The 22,019-nt window shown below is 36.6% G+C and overlaps 1 protein-coding gene across 3 annotated transcripts in view; it reads left to right on the plus strand.

The window, feature by feature from the left end:
* The window catches only part of AFF2 (ALF transcription elongation factor 2), a 380,075-nt gene that overhangs the window by 279,786 nt on the left and 78,270 nt on the right, over positions 1-22,019 (plus strand). For 2 of the 3 annotated variants that reach the window (XM_072123530.1, XM_072123532.1), the window contains exons 8-10: positions 561-590; positions 1,394-1,445; positions 13,025-13,062. In XM_072123530.1, coding sequence (XP_071979631.1) covers positions 561-590; positions 1,394-1,445; positions 13,025-13,062 — 120 coding nt within the window. The remainder of the gene's footprint in view (positions 1-560; positions 591-1,393; positions 1,446-13,024; positions 13,063-22,019) is intronic. The other variant, XM_072123533.1, reaches the window with a different exon arrangement.

Below are 22,019 nucleotides of genomic sequence, written 5' to 3' on the forward strand. Positions count from 1 at the left end.
TAACCTTAACTTTGTGTGATAAGCACATGTGTTTGTTTTCAACCATACTACGTAACTATCTATATGCCCTAGTAGAATGTATGAACATCATAGACAGTGGTCCCACATTTATGAACCCCTATGTAAACTAAAATAGGAATCAATTTGGTTTAAGTGGTTTTCATTTTGTTATAACTGTTTATGTATCAAAAGTATGGCATTTTATTTGAATGACTACCATGTAATACTAAAAATAGGGGTATCTTTCCTTTTCTAAAACAGCTGTTTGCAGGGAGTTTTGACAATGAGACCCAGTGTGATCTGCTTATAGCCCAGAGACCAAAAATTTAAAGGGTTTGTCCCCTTTAACTGTCTTCAAATTCCCATTGTAGTCCCATATGTGTCTGGAACTGTATGTCCTTATTACATGATTCTGGTATTTCCATTGTTAACATGTATATGATTAGTTTTCTATTTCTCACAAAAACAAATCTAAGCTAAATAAGCTACTGGTAAGTTTTAAAGCATAAATCATCAAAATCATTTGGGGAGTATGAAATATTAAATGTTGCCCTTCTTAGGAATGCAACCCTTCACTCAACTGATACAAGGTAATGGTTTACAGTTTCTATTATATTGCTAAATATGTAGCTTGCATTTTACTTGCCCTTTAGACAAAATAAGGATGTAAGGCAACTACCTGTTTGTAAATGATTTAACTTTTTTATAGGGGTTTAAAGACAGCCTTTAATTTGTTTAGCCAACTTAAATATATGAATCCATTTTTAGATTGTTTTATAGCTTAATTTGCTTAATATGTTTTTGTATTTTGCACTTTTGAGGGAACCCTGTCTGGCAAAGTTTATGAAACAACAATTTTAATGATTTGAGCTTCACTGCAATTTTGCTTTCTATTAGAGTAAGCATGCTTCAATGTGGACATGCTGCAATGTGGGAAAGCTACACTGTGAACATGCTGCAATGTGGACATTTATTGTAATGTATGCAATGCTTAGTGTATAAAGAAGGGAAGAAGGAAAGAAGAGCTTGACTTTTTTCATCACTTATTTATAATAATAAGATTTTATTCTATCTACCTCCAAGTTTCATTGTAATCCTTTACCTTTGATGATTATAATATGACTTCAGACCTTACTCCAGTGTACATAGCATAAGCTACAAAATTATCTTTACAAAATAGGAAGTGTTTATTGTTTCATTGATGCTGTTTGACCATGGTGAAACAAACATATTTCCAGTACTTCAGGTTTTTTTTTATACAAATAATAACTAGTGAAGAAGATACTTAACTTCTATTTCTATATAATGTACATCCCCCTAATCACACAGTGTATTTTATAACATCTGTTCAATGGATGTTTTATTAATAAATGTGTCTTCTTTTGTTATATAGCATGCTGGAAGATGATCTGAAGCTGAGCAGTGATGAGGATGACAGTGAGCAGGTACCGTTACTTAAATGCACCTTTACATAGTTACACTAATTGGAATTCAGTGTCTACAAATCATGTAAACTACAATGTCTGACCTTAAAGACCCTGAATCAATAAGACACTGTGCGAGTAATTAGTAATAATGTCTATAATAGCTTGGTGTATATCATCTGAGTCATTAAACAATACAATTTATAAGGCCACAAATCCCTAGAAAATAGCAGTCAATGTGTAATGTTTAGTTTGATAAAATAACACTTGGCAATAACAATATAAGTTCTTTAGAATTATATTGTCTTTAAATACATTAGGAGAAACATGAGACTAAAAGCAATGCTAGACTTATATTTTTGCATATACAGGCAGTCCCCGGGTTACATACAAGATAGGGTCCGGAGGTTTGTTCTTAAGTTGAATTTGTATGTAAGTCGAAACTGTATATTTTATAATTGAAGTTCTAGACAATTTTTTTTCTTTTGCCCCAGTGACAATTGGAGTTTCAAAATTTTTGGTGTAATTGGACCAAGAATTATCAACAAAGCTTCATTAAAGACACTTTATAGCTGATTATTGCAGTCTGGGACTATAGTAAAGCATCCAGAGAGCTTCACCAGAGGTCACAGTGGGCAGAGGGGTCCGTCTGTATCTATGGGTTGTCTGTAAGTCGGGTGTCCTTAAGTAGGGGACCGCCTGTACAGGATATACCTATCCTCTACCAATTTCAGATGTGTTTGTAATGTTTGTATATTGCTAAGGCCAATTTACTGTATAAAGGTCCTGCTATAAAAATATTTAAAACATTGTCATACAAACCAATACTAGTTTTTTCTGAATATGGCTATTAAAAAATATATATACAGTACTCCAGTTTATTTAATTTTTCATTGATCCCTTTCTTTGGCTAAAACACAGCACACTGAACTCAATGAGGGGCATCTAAAATGCCTTGTCCACATTTTTTACGGCTGCTCTGCACGCCCCATTTGGTGTAATGAGGTATAGTTCAGGGCAGGAGTGGGGCAGGCATGGAGTGGTTGGGACGTTCACATATTTACTATAGTCTAGAATCTCTCCGTGTTTGTGTGGGTTTCCTCCAGGTCCCTCGGTTTCCTCCCACACTCTAAAGATATACTGGCAAGTTGATTTGATTGGGAGCTCCATTGGGGACAGGGACTGATTTGGAAAATTCTGTGTAGCGCTGCATAATCTGTGTGTGCTGTATATTATTTATATTATATTATATATATATATAGTGTATTATTTCTATACACAAATCTCTGTCAAGTCAGACCTAGGTAAGAGGAGCCAAACTGGCAGAGATCCTGTCTGAATCCACTAAGGCTGAAGCCCCTTACTACATCAGGGACTCTGTGCAGAGGAAATATTAACACTGGTGTGGAAAAAGTCTTAGTAAATTCCCCTAATTACTACAATAAACTTAGCTGACCACTTTATTCCAACTTCTCGTGGTCTGTGCTCTTTCAGTTCCTATTTGGCTGTTGTCACATAAAGCTCGAGTGCATGTCACTGACGAAGCCAATCAAATGGGTTAGTGTTGACATCTTCAAGTCAGACCAAAATATTTTACTTGTGTTGAGGTCACCGTCGAAGTCAATGACTGGCTATAGCCATGGTCTGCTCTTAAACGGCATGATAAGTGACAAGAGTGGGACTAAAAAAGAAGGAGCTGGCACCAGATCGTTGGCATTGGAATTAAGGGTTCAAGCTGGTTTATGTTGGTCATTCAACTGCTTTGCTTTATTATAGCAACATTACATATGAGTTATGTAACCTTTAATTGTAATTCATAATGAATTGCTTCGCAACACAATATTGGATGCAATATGGTCTAATATCATCTTGAAAAGCTCGTATATAATATATAAATTGATCTAAACAATAAATTGTATATCATTTGTCATAGATTGTGTAGACCTTGTCCCAATTTTCAGCTATTATTATGTTTTCTAGGATAAACTATCCTACTTGCCATTATCAATTGCTCCCATCCTGTTTACCATAAGAAAGATTTTATGCGACAGGCATTGCTTGTGTCTCTGTCACATTTCAGATATTTCCCCAGCACCATGCATTCCATTAAATCTGTTTTCCTCTGCTGTTTAAAGGGGTTACTTTGGATTAGAGGAGGACTGTAAGTGAGGGGTTAGATCTGGAATCAATTTTCATTTACAGTTGAGCAGCAGCTATTGATGCTGAGCTCACAGCTCAATAAAAGATCTAAAGATATAGACTTCATACTTTTCTTTCAATATAAACAGCATAATCAGTCTCAAATGTTTTTGCAAAGACACAAGTATTGACATTTTTTATTTAATAACTGTCTTTTAAGTTTTGACTTATCAGCAGCCCGCAATGTTTCAGTGATTTTTTTTTCGCTCAGAATCATGCTGACCATCACAAAGGATATTTATAGGGCATGTTCATTATAGTGAGCAAGCATCTGTTTAACATTTCATATGGGATTTCCTGCATTATTAAGCCGTGCACTGTACAGATTTTACAATTTTATGACAATATTATTGAACATACCAATGGTTTAGATTGCACTGAACCACAAAGCTTTACATCTTTAAGATAAAGTTGACTTTTTAGGAAAGGCAATTAAAGAAGTCTGCATTTGGGCATTGTTCTCACTGGGGCCTGCGTATTATATTTAATAGGTCACTTACATGCGCTAATAGGGCTTCTCCGTGTTATGTGCTCCCTCCAGGCCATCAATAGATTTATAGAACAGCTCTGGAGATCTCCTTTAATTGGGGGGTGATTTCCTCTGCTTTATGAAAAGAGTTTCCAACCTCAGTGTTCACCCTGTGGGTCTGATTTGGTTTTTCCTATAAAGTTTCATTTATTGAACACTAAACTTGTAAGGGTTGATTTTCTTTGACATCGAGGGGTACCTTTGTTTATTTTTCCTTTGGTGTATAATTGAGACATTTGGAAGCTCTTTTTTCGCCTTATGTATGATCCTGGCTTTTTTCTTGTGATACAAGTTTAGTTTTTTCTATCCTGGCAGGTGCAACTTTTGGCTTTTTTTGAGACTTGTTGTTGCAAATTCCCTTATCCACATGGACACGGGGGGGGGGGATTATTTTTAGGAATAGACACTACTGTAAGTTGGATTTGAGTCCAACTTGAGCACTCAAGTCACACCCCAGGGACATGACGACTTATGATGGTTTGGTCACATTTTGTAATCGCCATGTTAACAGCAATGTAATTAGGAAAATTTTGCTTCTCAACTATTATTGAAAATGCATGTGTAAGTGCCACACATGCCCTTAGAAGTAACCAACAACTAACCAATAATCAATAAATTTCAAAAAAATGTGCATGCAAAAATGTATGAATTAAATTAAAGCAGCACAAACTTACCTACTTATAGGTTTATGTACAAAATTAATGACTTAAAACAGGGTCCATGAAAAAAAATCCTTCCTTTGCACCTGTCCTCAAACAGGTTCAGATTTGCACCTAAAAAGTTGCAAAAATAAGCAAAAGAAGTGATACATAAGTGAGAAGGTGCACTAACATCTGTAAAATAAAGATACATAAGGCACACAAGGTCCACAAGATGTAGTCCCGGTTTATAGCCATAAAAGTGTTTTATTCTATAAGTTATTTGGTACAACACAACACGTTTCGGCTCTGAATGGGAGCCTTCGTCAAGTGAAATTACATATGTTGCAAAATGTTAAACATTTAAAGTCTCACATATGTAATTTCACCTGACGAAAGCCCCTGTTCGGAGCTGAAACGCATTGTTTTGTACCAAATAACTTATAGAATGAAACACTTTTATGGTTATAACACCGTAATCAGATCTCTGAGTGAAACAGTGCCGACTCTACCGGGACTACACCTAGTGCATCTTCGTTACACTGCCGGGCCCGCCATTCTGGATGAACGGACCACCCTGTCCCGTGGGCAGCAGCTCCTCCCCACTATAGTTTTCTGCGCTTTTGTTTCTCTTTAGTCTCTTGGCTCGGTTGCTACGCGTCTGTGGTCACCACGGCACCTATGCAACGGCAGTTTCTTTGAATAAAGCATCCAATGTGTACTCCAAAAACAAAAGCAAAAGTTGCCATGAACATGATGTTATAAATTTCATGGGAAATCTACCATCAAGCATGGATAAACCAGGGACACTTACTCATAGATCCAGGCACTGTGACTGGGGTAATCTTCTTATATATTTGTTATCCATGGCCTCCTTTCTTCTAAAATCAACTTTTATCATTATGCTTTTGATCCCAAAGGTCTCTTCTTGAGTCCATATTCCTGCACTAGTCTCACCAGCACACAGTGGGAGGGGGGAAATGCTGAGGAAGTAGGGTGAGAGAATGAAACAGCTTAACAATTGATTACCACAGTCACTGTGCCTGGATCTATAAGGGTTCCTGGTTTATCATGCTGGTACATTTCATTTAAATTGACGGATATATAAAATTAACACAGCTTTATTGACCTTGCCAGTGGCATTTGAAGAGTTAAAGCTCTTGATCAGAAGGGTTTGAGCTGAATCCGAACTTTTCAGTTTGGGTCCGCTCGTTACTTTAAATGACAAAGTAGAAAAATGAAGGCTGTTAGAATATAAATATGGTAAAACTCGAGTGATTTGTAGAGAAATAGAATATGAGGCCTTCACAGACTCTTTAATGCTGTCTGTAAGTCTATAAAAGCAGGGAAACTCAAGAAAACCAAGTCAATATATATAATATTGAAAACTATGGAATTTAAATTTGACATCTGTGGTAGTCTAAATTACAATGTGGTACGCAGTGCCACATTCTCAGATTTCTAATCTTGCTGGTATGAATATTATGTTTAAACATGCTTTATTTTTCTTCATTAATGGCCTTAGTTTCGGTCTCTTGAGCGGTATAGCTACAGGACCGTGTCACACAGTTAATCATAATCAGAATAAGCCACTATGTTTTTATAACACTGATTGGACTAAGAAGTTCCTTCATTAAGACTTTAACATATACCATTAAAATCAGTGGCAGGGGTGATTTATTTTAAGACATTCCAGGGTTTTCAGTACGTGTTCTGTTCTTTGCATCCTTATGACTGTGAAATTTTAGGAAACCTGTGAAGTATAAAAGTATTACCAAATTTTATGTCTTCTAAATGCATGCAGCTTACTCTAAAATAATTGGCCTTAACTACTTGTACTGTAGTTTTTGTTACTAAGTTTAGCTAAGGATGAAAGCTTATGCACATAGCATTGTTACACGCACAAACCCCATATGGGTCCCTCAGAAGCCATTTATAAATCTGTAGACATAATAGGGAGAATTTGTTAAGACTGGCAGATTGTCACTCTTAATTAGCCCCCCCGCCCCCAACCTTGTAACGCACGCCAGATTTAGTAAAGGCTTGAACCTCTGTAAATCTGGTGGTACACCCCACCACCGGGAATAAAATCTCCACCAGGTCAGACCTATTAGAGATTTCACATGAAGTTTCAGGAGTTTTCATCATTTTATAAATTGATTTTATAAGGAAGGAGACCAAAGATAACAAATATAAGATTACCACAGTCAAAGTTCCTAGATATATAAGTAAGTGCCCCCAGTTTATCATGCTTGATTTTGATGGTAGATTTCCTTTAAATCCAAAATGAAAATACGTTTGTATCAGTCATCAGGTAAATGCCATTTTGGCAAGACAGCTATATTCAAAATTCGCGTACATAATAATAAAAATAATTTATTTATATAGTGCATACAAATTCTGCAGCACTACAGAGAGCCTGACAAATTAGTACCTGCCCCCAATGTTTTTGGAATGTGGACCAAACCCGCACAAACATGGAGAGAACATACAAGCTCTTTGCAGATGTTGACCTGGATGGGACTTGAACCTAGGACCCCGCCGCTGCAAGGCTGTAGTGCTAACCACTGAGCCACTGGGCCACTGGGCTGCCCTACATTTCTACTATTTCTACTATTACAAACTATAAAATGCATATCATTCAAAAAAGACACTGCAATTAAAATAGTAAGAAATATAACAGTAGATGTCAGTCCCCCATTCTGCTCTCTACCCACCCATCACAGAAGGTCATTTCCATTACATCACAAGGCACCCATAGCACTTCTGATCCTGCTTGCAGGGCAGAAAAATGGGAGATTGCTTCATCACTAGAACTGGGAGTCAAAGCAGGCAGGTTAATGTTATTTAAGTCAACCTGTCCCAGTCCCAAGGGAGTTTTGAAGGATTCCTTGAAAACTATTTTAACTAGGGCTTAGGAGAAGTGAAACCTTGTTCAGGGAGTTTTTAGGGTTTTTGGAGGATTATTTTTTTTTGAGATATGGCTCAGGGGTGGGGGTTTTAAAATCAATAAAAAGATTATACTTAGAAATGAGTGGACTTGATGTGCGCATTCAGGTTTGGCCATGTATTACTGGATTGGTGGCCGAACAGGCCAATCAGGCCAATCAAAGCCGTGACTAATAGCTAGGGGTGTTCATTTGCTCAATTAGGGTGTTCATTTGCCTGATAGGCTGCTTAGCTGCCATATCCGCAAAAGGTCTGTATGGCCGAACATGGACAACAAGTCCACTCATCTTTACTTATACTCACCTCTCAGCACTCCTGTGCAGCTGCAGAAGTGCTCATTTGTGTAGAGTGGCTGGTGGTGATCTCATAACAACAGTGTATATGCAGCCACAGCAGCAGTTAGAGGCTGTAGTAGACATGCAACTGACAATGCTACATCACTGTCAGTCTCTGTATGCAAAATCTTGTAGTGACGGGAAGTCCCTCTACTTAAAAAGAACGCTGAGAAAAGTGAGTATAGTTTTTCCATACCCCCACCACAAGCCACATATAAACATTTGTTTTAATCCTGGGCAAACCCTCTAAGAAGTCAAAGTAGTATCTGACCCTGGAAATGCACAAAGAATAAAAACGTGAAAGCGAGGTAAACACTGAGATCAGCCTTTTGAAAACGCTCTATAAATAGTAATTGTACTGTAAATGGAAATTGTTTGGAGAAAGATTATAAAGTCTCCATTATGCTATCGTAAAAATATTTTTTTTCCTGACATAAAAATATTCAGTAATATATTATGAAGATGGATTTACAGTTACAATTTCAAAAAATATAGTTTTTTTAATCATTTTTTTTAAACAACCTAGACATTTACTTTTAAACAAAAGAATTGAAATGACAGCACTTTGGATTATTCTGCTAGATTGCTTCATAAAAATACATCCCATGATGCCTTAGCGGGTGCACTAATTTCTAGAAAATGACAGCTCCAAATAAGCCATTGGAGAGAGTCCAGCAATGATAATAGTGGAATTCACCTCACATTTGCATCAGAAAAGGTTTTTGTCCCACTTTACATTAAACATATGTGATATTCTGGGGTATTGGAGTATGGCTTGTGTTCCATAATTATGCATGATTGTTCGGGGGGGAAAAAAATCACCACTGAAAACTCCAGCTGCTTAAACAGTTTGATAGACTGAAGCTATTCTACCATCGGTGCCCCCAGCTGTGTTGCTTAGCAACATTTTAATTCAAGAAGAATCGAAGGAGATGCGGTCCCTGTGGAGAGGGAAACAGAAATAAGAGGCCCGTTGACAGATGATCTCAGTTGTTTCTTCTAATATACTGTGAAGATCACTGGCTCTTTTCATGAATGATAAATGGACTGTACACAGATCAATGGGTTCAGCGATAAACTCGACCTAGCCTCTATGTCTAAGGCGAGCCAGTAGACCCTGGAATTTACTCATTTGGATGATTTGGTGTTTGTTTTTTTAGGTTTCACAATACGAAATTGATCTAAACATTTGGCCATAACGTGGCCTTTCTTACCGTTACTAAATATTAATAGTCTTCCAAATGGACTGATACCCATGAACTCTTGCTGTTCCCAACAACCTTCGAAAAGCTGACCTTGTTATTAAACTGTTTGTTCAATCAGCTAAAAAGCGGTATATGGGGAATGAGTTAGTGTAAGGATTTTCAACAGCTCTAGAACTGCAAAAAATGTGATTAGGAAGAGCAGATTAAGACGCCAGCTCATTCATATCCAGATAGTGATTACCCACTAGGGGACCTAGGTTAAAGCCTGCAGCTATGAGGGAGGGAGGGGGGAGGAGTAGAAAAGCTGTATACAGATTTGGAATTTGTTTTATGGTTACTGTGTGTTTAGGTTCTCATCATCTTTTTTGTTGCTTTATTTACAGCGGTGATACATTGTAGTTTAATGGCTTTCTTGAGAGTAAGACAGAAAAAAATGTTAGATTAAGTCAAACATTACACTCTGAAATATATAAAATTTAATATCTTATGCGTAAAAAACATGACATGACAATACATTGTTTTGAGTCAATAATGACGGTGGTCTTGAATTCTCATCATGGTTGGCTATGTTATATAATAAGTTTGCTGGAAAGGACGAGCAGAATTACATTATTCCGTAACTAGGTCCTGCTTGGGAGATCAGGAGCAGGAAGGAAAATGAAGTGCAGGTTGAAATACAGGTTCACGTTTATATCTGTGGAAAATAGTAAGCAGGTATGCAGTTCTGTCCCAACCACAGCCGTGTACCTGCTACTGCCTGAAACTAAAGCAGGAGTATCCCGGGTCGGCGCCAGCACTGGACATACCTGGGCAAGTGCCAGGGCCCAGAGCTGCTGGGGTGTCCCACATAAGGCTGTACATAAGGAATCTACAAGGGTTAGGGGGGCAGTATCTAAAGAATCTATAGTTGCTGAGGATGGCTTTATATTAAATAACCATGAGGGGGCTGTATACAAAATAATCATTGGTGGGCTGATTGGTATGATAAACTAGGGAATATTTTGGGTAACAAATTGGTTTAATGCTGCCTTGTGAGTTGACTGCAAAGGGGCCTACTGAAGCTCTGTCACCCAGGGGCCTACTGAAATCTGGAGCCGACCCTGGTAGCATGTGTGCGGCTGTGGCCATCGTTGCAGCTAAATGGGAGTATGGAGAGAGGTATGTAGATGCTCTTTATTATTTGTATACCACTTCTAGCCATAAAGCAAAAAATAGATACCCGGAAAACCCCTTTAATCAAAACCTTTTTCTAATGTATTTCTGATGAACAGCTCTAATTTGTTTTGATGCTTTAGATTTATCATGTCTACTTTCATTCAATATGTCTACATTGCAGTATATTCCAAGATAATAGCATAGTGGATTTTTTTGTCAGGTTTTCTTCTCTTTAAAGAGTAGGGCTGCCTTTGTGGCATTAACTATAGCAGCTCAAGTATTGTGGCAAAGGATCACTTGTCACGAGGAAGGAATAAGTATGCTAATAGCAACGGTAATTTTATGTCACATTTCAATGGGAGCTGGGCAGACCACCAGCCACATCCACATAACAGTTATATAGTTAAGTGTTTTAGTATTATAACAATGTCAGTTTCTGCTTTTAAGTGCTTTACAAGGAAATTATGTTGCATTGAAGTGCCAATAAACTGTAAGAGTGGAGAATGTACATTGATGTTTTCTTTTTTCCTGTTTTCACCATTTTGGAGTGCATTAAAATATAATCATAGCCTTATCCATAAGAATGAATTGCAATAGTAATTTTGTTTATAAAGGATGTTATACGGTAGATGCTAGTAAACAAAAAAAATTCTCGAAAGGAATCATATGGAAAAATATTAGAAAGTTACATTGAAATTTTGATTACACATTAAAATTGTAAAGCTTCTCAGTTCTGTAGAAATAAAGAACTACCGTAGAATAGTAGCACATCCAATATACAGGAGAAGTGGAGGCAGAGTAGTGGAGTTTCTTATCAAAAGAAGCAAAAAATTAGGTATCATTCTGATTGACAGTACTTTCTGAAAAACAGTTTTGTTCCATTAGAGTCTAAAGAGAGTTTTTGTTTTGACCCAAAATAACCAGATATTTTTTTTATAATTTTGTTTTATAAAATTGTGTTTTTTTTTATTTCTTGTGAATTTCTGTGAATGATTATGGGGCTGCCTCACTTATGCTCGAGAAGCAGCATTTAGTGATATGCTTTACATTAGACTCATAGTTATGGGCAGCAATAGACTCAACTCAAGTCTATGAAGGGTTTTTCACTTATGCTTTTTGTATATTAAAGGTGTAAATAATCTGTGGCATTGCCATCTGTCAGTACCGGAAGCAATGATGGTGTTCTCTATAAAGGGGTTGTCTTTTATAAATCTATCTATCTTGTTAGTGATGTCTTGTTAGATAAATGGTGCACAGAAATCCCCTACAGAATTACCAAGTGTCAGCTCTATTATTAAGTTGGGTGGCCAAAGTGAGAATTACCAGATATAGAACTTTTTATGAAATATAGTTATTGACTAAGGTTGAATGGACCCAAGCTGCAATGTTGTGGTCTGTTCCAAATTATTGCAGGTTTGAACCTGGACTTCAGGTACCAATCGCTGGTGTCTCCTTTAAAATGCCATGGACAAAGCTGGCGGCAGCATTTCAATGCATGCTACAATTTTGCTCGAACCGTCACTCTCTATTATATCATCATGGAACGATGACCCGTTCGGGTCACAGCCTGTAAAAGACTCCAGACCTATCATTCTGCTAGTGGCACACTGTTACAGATCAGTAGCTAGTTCATCATATACTGCAATACTATAGCATTTCATTGTTTGGTAGGAGCAAATAGACTCCCAGGTTCAAGTTCCCAAACCAAACTTTTGTTCAAAGTTTGGCTAAACTTGAGGAGCCCAAACCTGAATGGATCCATTCAGCGCAAATAGTGACAAGTAAACATAATAACATTTTTCAAAAAAATGTTGAACATAAAATATTGGTTTTAAAATATGCCATGCCATAACGACAAGTGACTGATCTATATGTCACAATGCCGTTAAGAATGTTTGAAGAGAGCTCACTAGCTGAGCCCTCTTCAAACACCCATCCGTAACACATACTATAGCATTGAAGTGTATGGTAGAAGCAAATAGACTCACGCATTCTTGTTCCCAAACCAAACTTTTGTTCAAAGTTGGGCTGAACTTGGGAGCCCAAACTTGAATGGATACATTTGTCACTAATACTGACAAGTAAACATAATACATTTTTTCCAAAAAATGTTGAACATAAAATATAGGTTTGAAAATATGCCAGTTTATGATGGTGCCTTCCTTGTAACTAATAAAATGACATTAATATATATCACTGGTTATCACTGGTATCACAGCATTACATTACAGTACTATCCTTAAAGCTTTATGGGGTCTATAGTGTATAATTATAGGAATATTCACTTTCTACTCAGATTTTTCTGTCCCCTGTTAAAATGAGATTTAATGGTAAGTTATTGTGTATAGTATAGTGTGACAGAGGGAAGAGAATTGAGTTACACTACATTAATCTTTGGATTTGTTCTCTTTTTTTGTTTGTGCAACTCTCAACATCTTAACCAAATAATACAATGTTATTTCTGCTTTTTTGGTCTATAAAATAAAGTAATTTTACAAAATAAATAAAATAATACATAATAAATAATATAATAAAAAAACATTTTACTAAAGAGATGAATAACTTCAAATATGTGTTTATTTCTTTACAGGCCAGTGAAAAAACAAAGTCCAGAAGTAATCCAGTAAAGTAAGACATTCTTTTGCTATCTATGCTAATAAAGATGTCCGTCATACAATTAGGAAAATGAATGTATAATGCGATGGTGTAAAATGCAATGGTGTAAAATTGTTTGTTTATTACCTTCGACCTTTACTTATCTTTTCACTGTTTGCATTTTGAGTCGTTGTTCATGTCCTTTACTGATGACTATTTAAGATTCAGAAATACGCCTTCCTGCACACAAACCTGCTGATTCTCAGTTGTGAAAAGCTGTTTTATTCCTTTTTTCACAGCCGATTTGCATAAGTCTGGCTTCTGTTTTTCCCGCATTCTTGTCAACTACAGTCTATGAGTTATCCATGTAAAACGGTTCAGACTAGGACATACTCTACTCTTTAAGGGTCCTATCTGCCCATTAAAATTACAGATGCAGCCACTGATCCATTAAAGGTATGGCCTTTAGTGCAACTTTGTGTCATTCAAAATCAAAAAACAGATGTTGCATGGCCATTGTGTACATCTAGCTATAGGTGATCGACGTGAATATACCCTTAGAGCCTGTGCCATTGTGCCATGATCTACATGTCAGAATATGCACAGTATTACATCTAGTAAAAGTAGGCCACCTCTATTTTTAGTTTCTGTGTTAATGCTGCTTTACAAATTTATTGACATCCCCTATAGATAGCAGGTGTAAAAATAAGAGAATTGAACCATTTAAGATAACTTGGTGCAAGGTTAAAACTAAGGTCAAAACTTCTTTTCATTTGGCCAAGTCTTCTATAATGGGGTTATCCGGAGGTTGGAGAACATGACCAATCTCTTCCAAAAACAGCTCTACCCCTGACCATGGGTAGTGTATGTTAATGCACCTAAACTCCATTCATATCTACATAGCTGAGCTTCAATACCAGCGCAAATCAGGGTAAGTTGTGGCACTGTTTTTGGAATAAAATCGGAGGTGTTTTAAAACTTCTGAATAACCCTTATAAGTTTGGTTTCAGTCACCTGATGTATTTAGCCACATTTGATATATTTGCATATAAACTTGCGACTTTTCCCCTCACATAGCAAAATTAGCCACCCAAGAATTTTTCAGTGTTGCGCTTGATACATCCTTAAAATCCAGATGTGACCATATGAAAATGTTGCAATTTTGACGGAAATCGAGGTTAAAAAGTTGCAAATAAACTCCAGTCCTGGCCAGGCCTAGGAAAAACTTTAGAAGAAGTTGCAGAAGAGTTTGAGACTTTTGTGTGACTTTTGTACAACTATTTTATAAAAAGTCACAAAAACCCCAGCTGCCTCATATATTAACCTTTAAGAAAAATCAAACTAGTCCAAAAAACAAGTAAAGACACACAAATGTCCTGACTAAAGAAAACTGATCCCCATAAAGTATGTATGGAGAAATTATATAGTAATGCATACATTTTGCAACAAACCATGACTAAAGAGCTGCTTCATCATCACATCATTAACAGCCGATGGTTAACAGAGCTAAGTCAATGTTAACATTACTGCAGCTGCAGGAATATTCATACTACGAATAAGCAAAACTACAGACTGTGTACTTATTCCTACATTGAGAGGAAAAATATCACCTTGTGTATTATATTAGCCCGTATAGTTAATAGGAATTAAATGCATAGATTACAGGTTAGGTAGCTCATCACATGCTATTTGTTTAGTCATTTTCAATATTAACATGTGTAAAAGTGTAATTCTCTAAATGCAAATGGCTTTGGCATACAGCCACGCGCTAATATATTGAGTTGAATGTAAGTGCCGCTGACAGCTGTTTCTGTTGGGGAGAAGGCATAGATGTCATTACTGTTAAAACGTTCCCGTCTGCATTTAGGTACATGTTTTACACTAAATTGAAACGTCCAATTACTCCCTCCTATTCTTTGTCTTTCTTGCCCTACACAGAATAACTCACCGTGGAATAGTTGCTGAGATTTATTCCAAATTTCTGACTGTTCAAAGTGTTTGCACATTCGTCTATTTTATTTTAAATTTCTAGCTATATCGATTAAAGAGGACATTTTACCAATTCCACCCCTTGTAAAAAGGCTATTTTCCAGTTATTATGGCATAATTGGAATTTTTTACTCCAGTCCTCATCATTGCCACATAAAGTGCCTTTATTTGCGGCACCCCATATGATAATTGAAAACTCTATCGTTATGTGGATCGTCCAAAATCTCTTCAGTCAGAACTACCCACCTGGCAGAAGAGAGCCTATTGGTTATTCTAACATAGCAAGGTTCTCTAGATTACTTGGCAAAACAATGTACTTGATATTAAACTCTACTCCATTGGAGGAATTATGTTTCACTCTGCCACCGCTGGACACCATAGGTCCCTTCATTCTGCCATGACTGCAGGAATCAAACATATCTTTCTTCTATGATTATTTTTCTGTTGACAAACAACATATTAAACACATAAGATCAAATGATAACGAGCAATATCATAATGGATACTGACAGCAGGGACATAACATTAAACAAAAGATTTCTGCCAAAGACATAAAGCCCAAAAACATAAAGCCCAAAAAACCAAAAGTAAGGACTTTTAGGACAACCAAAAGGAGCAACCAAAGAAGTCAGTGAAAAAAATAGAAAAATATTGTCCAAAAAAAAGTAAGGGATGGGAACCTAATAAGAAATGGTTAGCTCAGAAAAAAACAAATCCCTTTAAGACTATAAAGGGATATTCCTTCTTAAGGGGTTCTGTTGCAGCTGCTCATCTTGATGAATAATACCTAACTACAACCTCAAATTACCAAATTGCCCCCACCATGTAGGCCTTCCCGAATACAAGCAAAATTGTTATGTTCACTTCTGCTAGGTAGAAATTTTCATTCAAGGCTATAATCTCCAAACAATAGATTATAGAGCTGTGTTATACTTGGAGAAAAAAAAACTGGTAAAAATGTTTATGATTATTAAAATAATACTTATATATTAAACAAAAGTAAGAAAAAAGGCCTCTTTCTGACTATTCTTTTTATTTGGTGATTTAAGAATGAAACCTAGTTATAAGAAATATTGGGACACATTTACTAAGAACAGTGCAGTGTAGTGTACAGAGGGCGTCATATTCCAGACTTCTGGCACACGTTCAAGTATCTGGCACCCTCTGCACTGCTCAGACAGAGTGCACCACTTTTTCTTTGGTGCATTTTTGGTAGATTATTGTGTATTTAGTAAAAGGGACCACCTTTAAAATTTCCAAGAGGAGGCTAGTCATAGAGGGAACCCAAAACCAAGTTCAAATGAACCTTGTATTTCAAAGGTATAGATGTAACATGTGTCTGTTATCATTACATCTATCCCCTGATGCCCAAGGGAGCTCTAAGCCCCTCTTTTACATAAGAGCACAAGTGACTCATGATTTACAATGGGGCCAAAATGCTTCAATTTACATCCCTGCCAAGGGGTTCTTGTAGACTAGATTAGTTAACCAAACATACTGTATATTGGTTATTCATCTGGTCTCAGAGATTTTTGGTGTAATTTGTTACATGTGTAACTATTGCTTGCTAACAAAAAAAAAATACTCTTAAGATACAAATTGGTGTAAATCTAACCATAAAAATGTAATCTACTGACATTTACATATAAATTGTGATATTATACAAACATTTTCTGTAAAACACTGCAGAGTATATTGGGGATCTTTGAATACTTATTGACAATTAAGTACAGATGTAGCAAAGTTTATCTAGACAGCTAATGCATTAACTAAACAATTACAGCTAATCGTAAAGCGTAACTTAACTTTCAACATCATTTTTTAAACCAATAGTGCAGATGATAAAAGTAAACTTTGTAACATACTTTATTAAAGAAATATTTTCCTGTGCCCTTATTTCTCCACTACCCTTCTTCCTCATTTAAGCAGTTTGTGTAAATCAGCTTTTTGTTTCCCTATTTCATTTAGAGCCAGTAAAAACCTCTGACTGAGGCCTCATGCACACGGCTGCATTTATTGTCCAGCTCTCGGCTGCCATTGACTTGCTTTATGCAAGGTCACAGTGAAGTAAGAACACTGTGTCTCACCGTCACCACACAATGACCAAGCCAAGCAGCCACGCTGCCAATGATAGCACAGGTACAGTTCAGATTCTGCACGTGGTTGGTCAGCTCCTGTGGAGATAGGAGAAATGAGGAGAGCTCACCCCTCCCATTTCCAATAGGCTGAAGATGGCCCCCTTTTTGCAGTCTGAGTGAAGCACACGGCCATATGCACCTGAAGTGGACGGACCTTGGAAGGCTTTTAGATACACTGCTCACTGCAGGAGTATGAAGCAGAAAAATGACACAGAGAAGCCACTTTAAATAATGAATTTCATTTCTGAAATTAAAAACAATAGCTTCAAATGTTTATTAACGCTTTAACTAGACTTTCTCCCATTGACATCAATAGCTTCTGTGGCTTGATAACCTGGTGCAGTGCCTTATCAGATTAGTTTAGGATGGCTGCATCTGTGATATTACTTTCGTATGTAACAGAAATGAATTACAAATCTTTGAATGAATATAGCGTTTTGTCGTTGCATATGCTTTATTTCTTCCGATCAAATTCACTTTACCACTTAAATACAAATGAGACCATAACACAGAGGCATAAATTTTCCTCTCCTGTCATTAGAGATCAATAGACAAAAGAGAACAGGAAAAATTAGATAACGCTACAGAAAATAACACTTTACAAGGTTAATTTTGCCAAGTACAAAGTTTCCTAGTATTGAATTACCACTCTTATTCCTAAAGGAATCTTTCCAGGCGCTTGCAATAATTGTGGTTGATTTTATTGCAAAATTACCTCTGGATGAGGAACATACTCGAGAGGAAACGTGCATGGGTACAAATAAGCTGTGTTTGCCAGTGCCACGTTACCCAGGCCAATACAGTCGTAGTTCTCAATCTGTCTGTGCATTCAAGCAGAAAATTCATTAGCAACCCTTCTGGCAGGATAGAAAAATAGGCATATTAAGGAAATTTAGTTTGAATTGTTTTCTAGAACTAGTTGGATAACAGGTCAGTAATCAAATTGCACCTTCTGGTATTAGTATTGAAGATGTTATTAAGAATGGCACACAGCTGTAGATTTCACTCGGAGAGGTCGGTAAAGAGCTACAAAACTACAAGCTCGTAAATACAAGTGATTTAAAGATACATGTGTTCAAGATAAACGTAGCGGCTCATTTGGACCGTCCGTGGATAATTCTTCTTCATTTACAACACTGCTATAAGACAGTTAAAGCGTGCTCCCATCAATGTTTATTTTGCACTATAAATGCCTACTTGTGTATAGCCGTTGTTCGTACACTAAAGTAAATGATTAATTCTATTTATCATGCCAGACCTTCCGTTGAAGTCTTGGATGTTTTCAAAATGGTTAGCGGTGTAGGCAGTAAATTATTATTCATTAAAAACAAAGCCTGGCTGCATCTCATGGGTACCGTCTATTATCCATGTTTTCTAAAGCCAGTTGCTAGAATTCAGGTAATAGATTAAAGATGCAAATGAAGCAGATTTTTTTCCGCTTTTGGATTCTGTAAATGATATTATGTTTTTGATCAGTGGTGGATAATGTATAGAGAAATAGGCCATTATTTTTATGGGATTATTTATGACCTTCTGAAGGTCGTTTAAGGTGCCTTTGGTTCTTAAATTTGGATATTTACATTAGGTTATAGGCTTATAGGCTGAGGTTGTTTGATGTTTGCAAAAAGCTACACAGTACTGTTTTTTTATTGTACAGTCTGTTTTGGCAAAACTAAGCCTTAGGGATATTAAAACTTGGATAAAGTAATAATAGGGCCTGGTAGTATCGGCACTAAACTTAAATGTTTTACCGGTGATTGAAAGAAGGATATTGATTAAATTTTAGGGGGTTACTAACAACCCAGTCTACCCTATTGTGAAGGCTAGAAAAAGCCATTTTAGTGGCAGATATGTGCAAATAAAAATAAGAAAGGAACAGTACCCCAGGTCCTTTATCCCTTTCGCCATTGCACTTTATAATAAAGAACTTGCAGGTTTGTATATGGGTGCTGAAGGGAGTATTTTATATTTTATGTGTCATGTTTTTAATGTTTATTAAGTTTCGTAATGTTTTTGTGCTGCAGAAGCATAAAACAATTTCTACTTTATTAATCCATTAATCTATCTATCTATCTATCTATCTATCTATCTATCTATCTATCTAACTGTAGGAAAGAGGCAGCACTCCAAGGTACGTGGAAACATGAAATAAAGCTTCACCCGTTTCCACGTACCTTGGAGTGCTGCCTCTTTCCTACAGTTACCTAGACGGACCCTGGCCAGGGGACCTACGGCTGCTGCACCCTTGCCTACCTGTGCTGCTTCGGACTCTCCTTTTTTGTATCTATCTCATATCTATCTATCTATCATCATGTGCGATCCCTTTCTTTTCCAAAGCACTGAGCATACATGAATGGGAGATAGTGATGTAGAGAAATTCTTTGTTTTTTGAAAAAAAACATTCATCTGTTTGAACTGTATGGCCAACTAAAGAGGGATTTAGTGCTTACTATGAGATGAAAGGAACCTCTAAAATACATTATAAGACATGCATGGTCACAAAATATAAAATGATACCTAAAAATCAGCACCTAAACAGTTGCTGACTTGTGAAGATTACATACCTTGATGGGACAGTTGTCATTGATATGAAACAGGGTGTGATATTTTAATGTTTGCCCAGAAAGTGGTAAGGACATTCGATAGATGTTTATATTTAATGTTTCCATGTCTACGAGGGCCTCTTACTGATTATGGGCTTCATTGTCCTTGCTTTCATTATGATGGTTATGAAGGACAAAGTAAAAACAATTCTCTTAAAATGTAACATAACAGATAATTTAGACAATATTTAATAAATAGTCTCAGATGAAGTGCTCTTAGTAAGTAATTTAGTTGTTCACAGATCAGAAGTTTTCTTTAACTTTACTCATTATTCATCAGAACATATGACTATCCGGACAGATGAGATAATAGAGTACTCAAAACAATTAATGGACCTTATGTAGATTTTAATGTCTTATTATAAGTGATTATACTGGAACAATAATTATTACTGTATATTATTAAACTACAACATCAATTTATCATGTAATTGGCAAGCAATGAGTAACCATTCCAAGCAGAGAGATACCTTGTAACAATTAGTGGTTAATTTTGAAAAAAAATAAAAACATACTTATATCTTATACTATAGCTGCTCGGAAGTATAGAGAACATGGGGAGACTTGGACTCTTGGACTGGTGTTGGTTTTCTCATCCTACGTTCCATGATTTTCTCGGAAGACTTACTGAATAGAGACAAGCAGATTCAATGGTCGGGGTAAAGCCCCTGGTCAATCATAGCCAGTGGTAGTTGCTAGGGGGCTTCAACTTTCCAGATTGGCTGAAGCCGAATGCCGATTCCGGCCATGGGGTCCTCTTTTCTCTATTACTGAACCATTCTTAACAGGAGAGGGAAAAGATGTTAGTTTATGTTCTTTATTATTTATTTTAACAGTCCCACCAGCCATTTATAATTAAAAACCTATTCCAACAATCCCTTTAAATAAGTTGAGTGGCAATGAGTTTTTCATTGAGCTACTTTAAAAACTATGCAATATATATCAATGGTTCTGGGAGACGCATCTTGAGAACAGAAATGCAGCTCATTGAGACTAACCAGCAGTACACGGACCAACAGTATCGCTGTGCCTATAACAAAGCTGCCGTGTTGTCTAGTCTTATAAAAGGCTTTCAAATGATATGTTTAAGAAAATATTGTCTAATTAAACAATTCCCTGCTAATGGGTGGGTTTAGACAAAACTTCTTGAATATAAAAAGGGTGCAAGATGTTGGTGGTCTTTAATGGGAAAAGACATACACAATGGAATAAAGCAAAGCACTGAATAAGTGGCGTAACAGGAAATAAAATGAAGATGTAAGATACGAGCACATGAGCAGTTTGTATTCATTTGAATGGATGTATTTCTGGGTGGCCACTCTCTTTAATATTTAAATCAGCCCTTGGGGCTTGTCGAGCTTGGAAATTACAAAATGCTCTACTAAATGGCCTTGACATTGTAGACAATTCCATATGTGTGCTGGAAACATTTGTTATCTTGGTTCAGGAAGGTCACAGCCGTGGTTGAGATTTTCTCGAATGCTCAGTATGGTTGTCAGAGTCATCTGTTTATCCATCTGGTTTTCATTCTGAATGATGCAGGTACTGCCTGGAAAAAAACCCTTGTGATAATTCGAGTGAAGCATCATTATTCACCTGCCTCAAATGTTTCGATATTTCATTTCATTTTGCAAAGAGTACTAAAAAATGAAATGCTTTTGTTACAGCCGTGATGAGGATTTTTCAAGTCAATTTACCTGGCACCTTGCTAAGTACACCAGTGTTTAACAAGCAGTATTGAGTTTCTGAGAACAGGCTGCATTTTGCTTCCCAATAGGTGTCACTGAAGTGATTAGATGTATTGAGTTTTCTTGTCATTCAAAGAAATGAGATCCCTTGCTCCAAATCTAATCTCTTTTTTATCACAATTTTCAATAAGGTATGCCATCACGACCAACAGCATCTTCATAATGAAAAAGCTTTTTTCCATCCGCTAGTCTTTTATTATGCACCAACCATTAAAGTCCCATTAAGCAAATATTAAAGATACTGTATAACATCTAACATGCAACATAAGTCTATAAGTTATCCTTACATATTTATTTGACTATGAAGTCTTATTCCCATATGTCTGGTATCAACTGTTCTGCTTTTGAAATATTGAATAAGTATTGTGTCTACATGGTTGTATGGAATAAGAACTTCTCCATTACTTCTGCTTATACGCCATTGGAATTGCAGTGTAATGTCCCCTAGAGAACAGAGGCAGGACAAGTAACTGAGGCTAGGTTCAATATGTTTCCAAGTAATTTATTCTTCA

The sequence above is a fragment of the Engystomops pustulosus genome, chromosome 9 (genome assembly GCF_040894005.1).
Source record: "Engystomops pustulosus chromosome 9, aEngPut4.maternal, whole genome shotgun sequence".
Taxonomy (NCBI): Eukaryota; Metazoa; Chordata; class Amphibia; order Anura; family Leptodactylidae; genus Engystomops; species Engystomops pustulosus.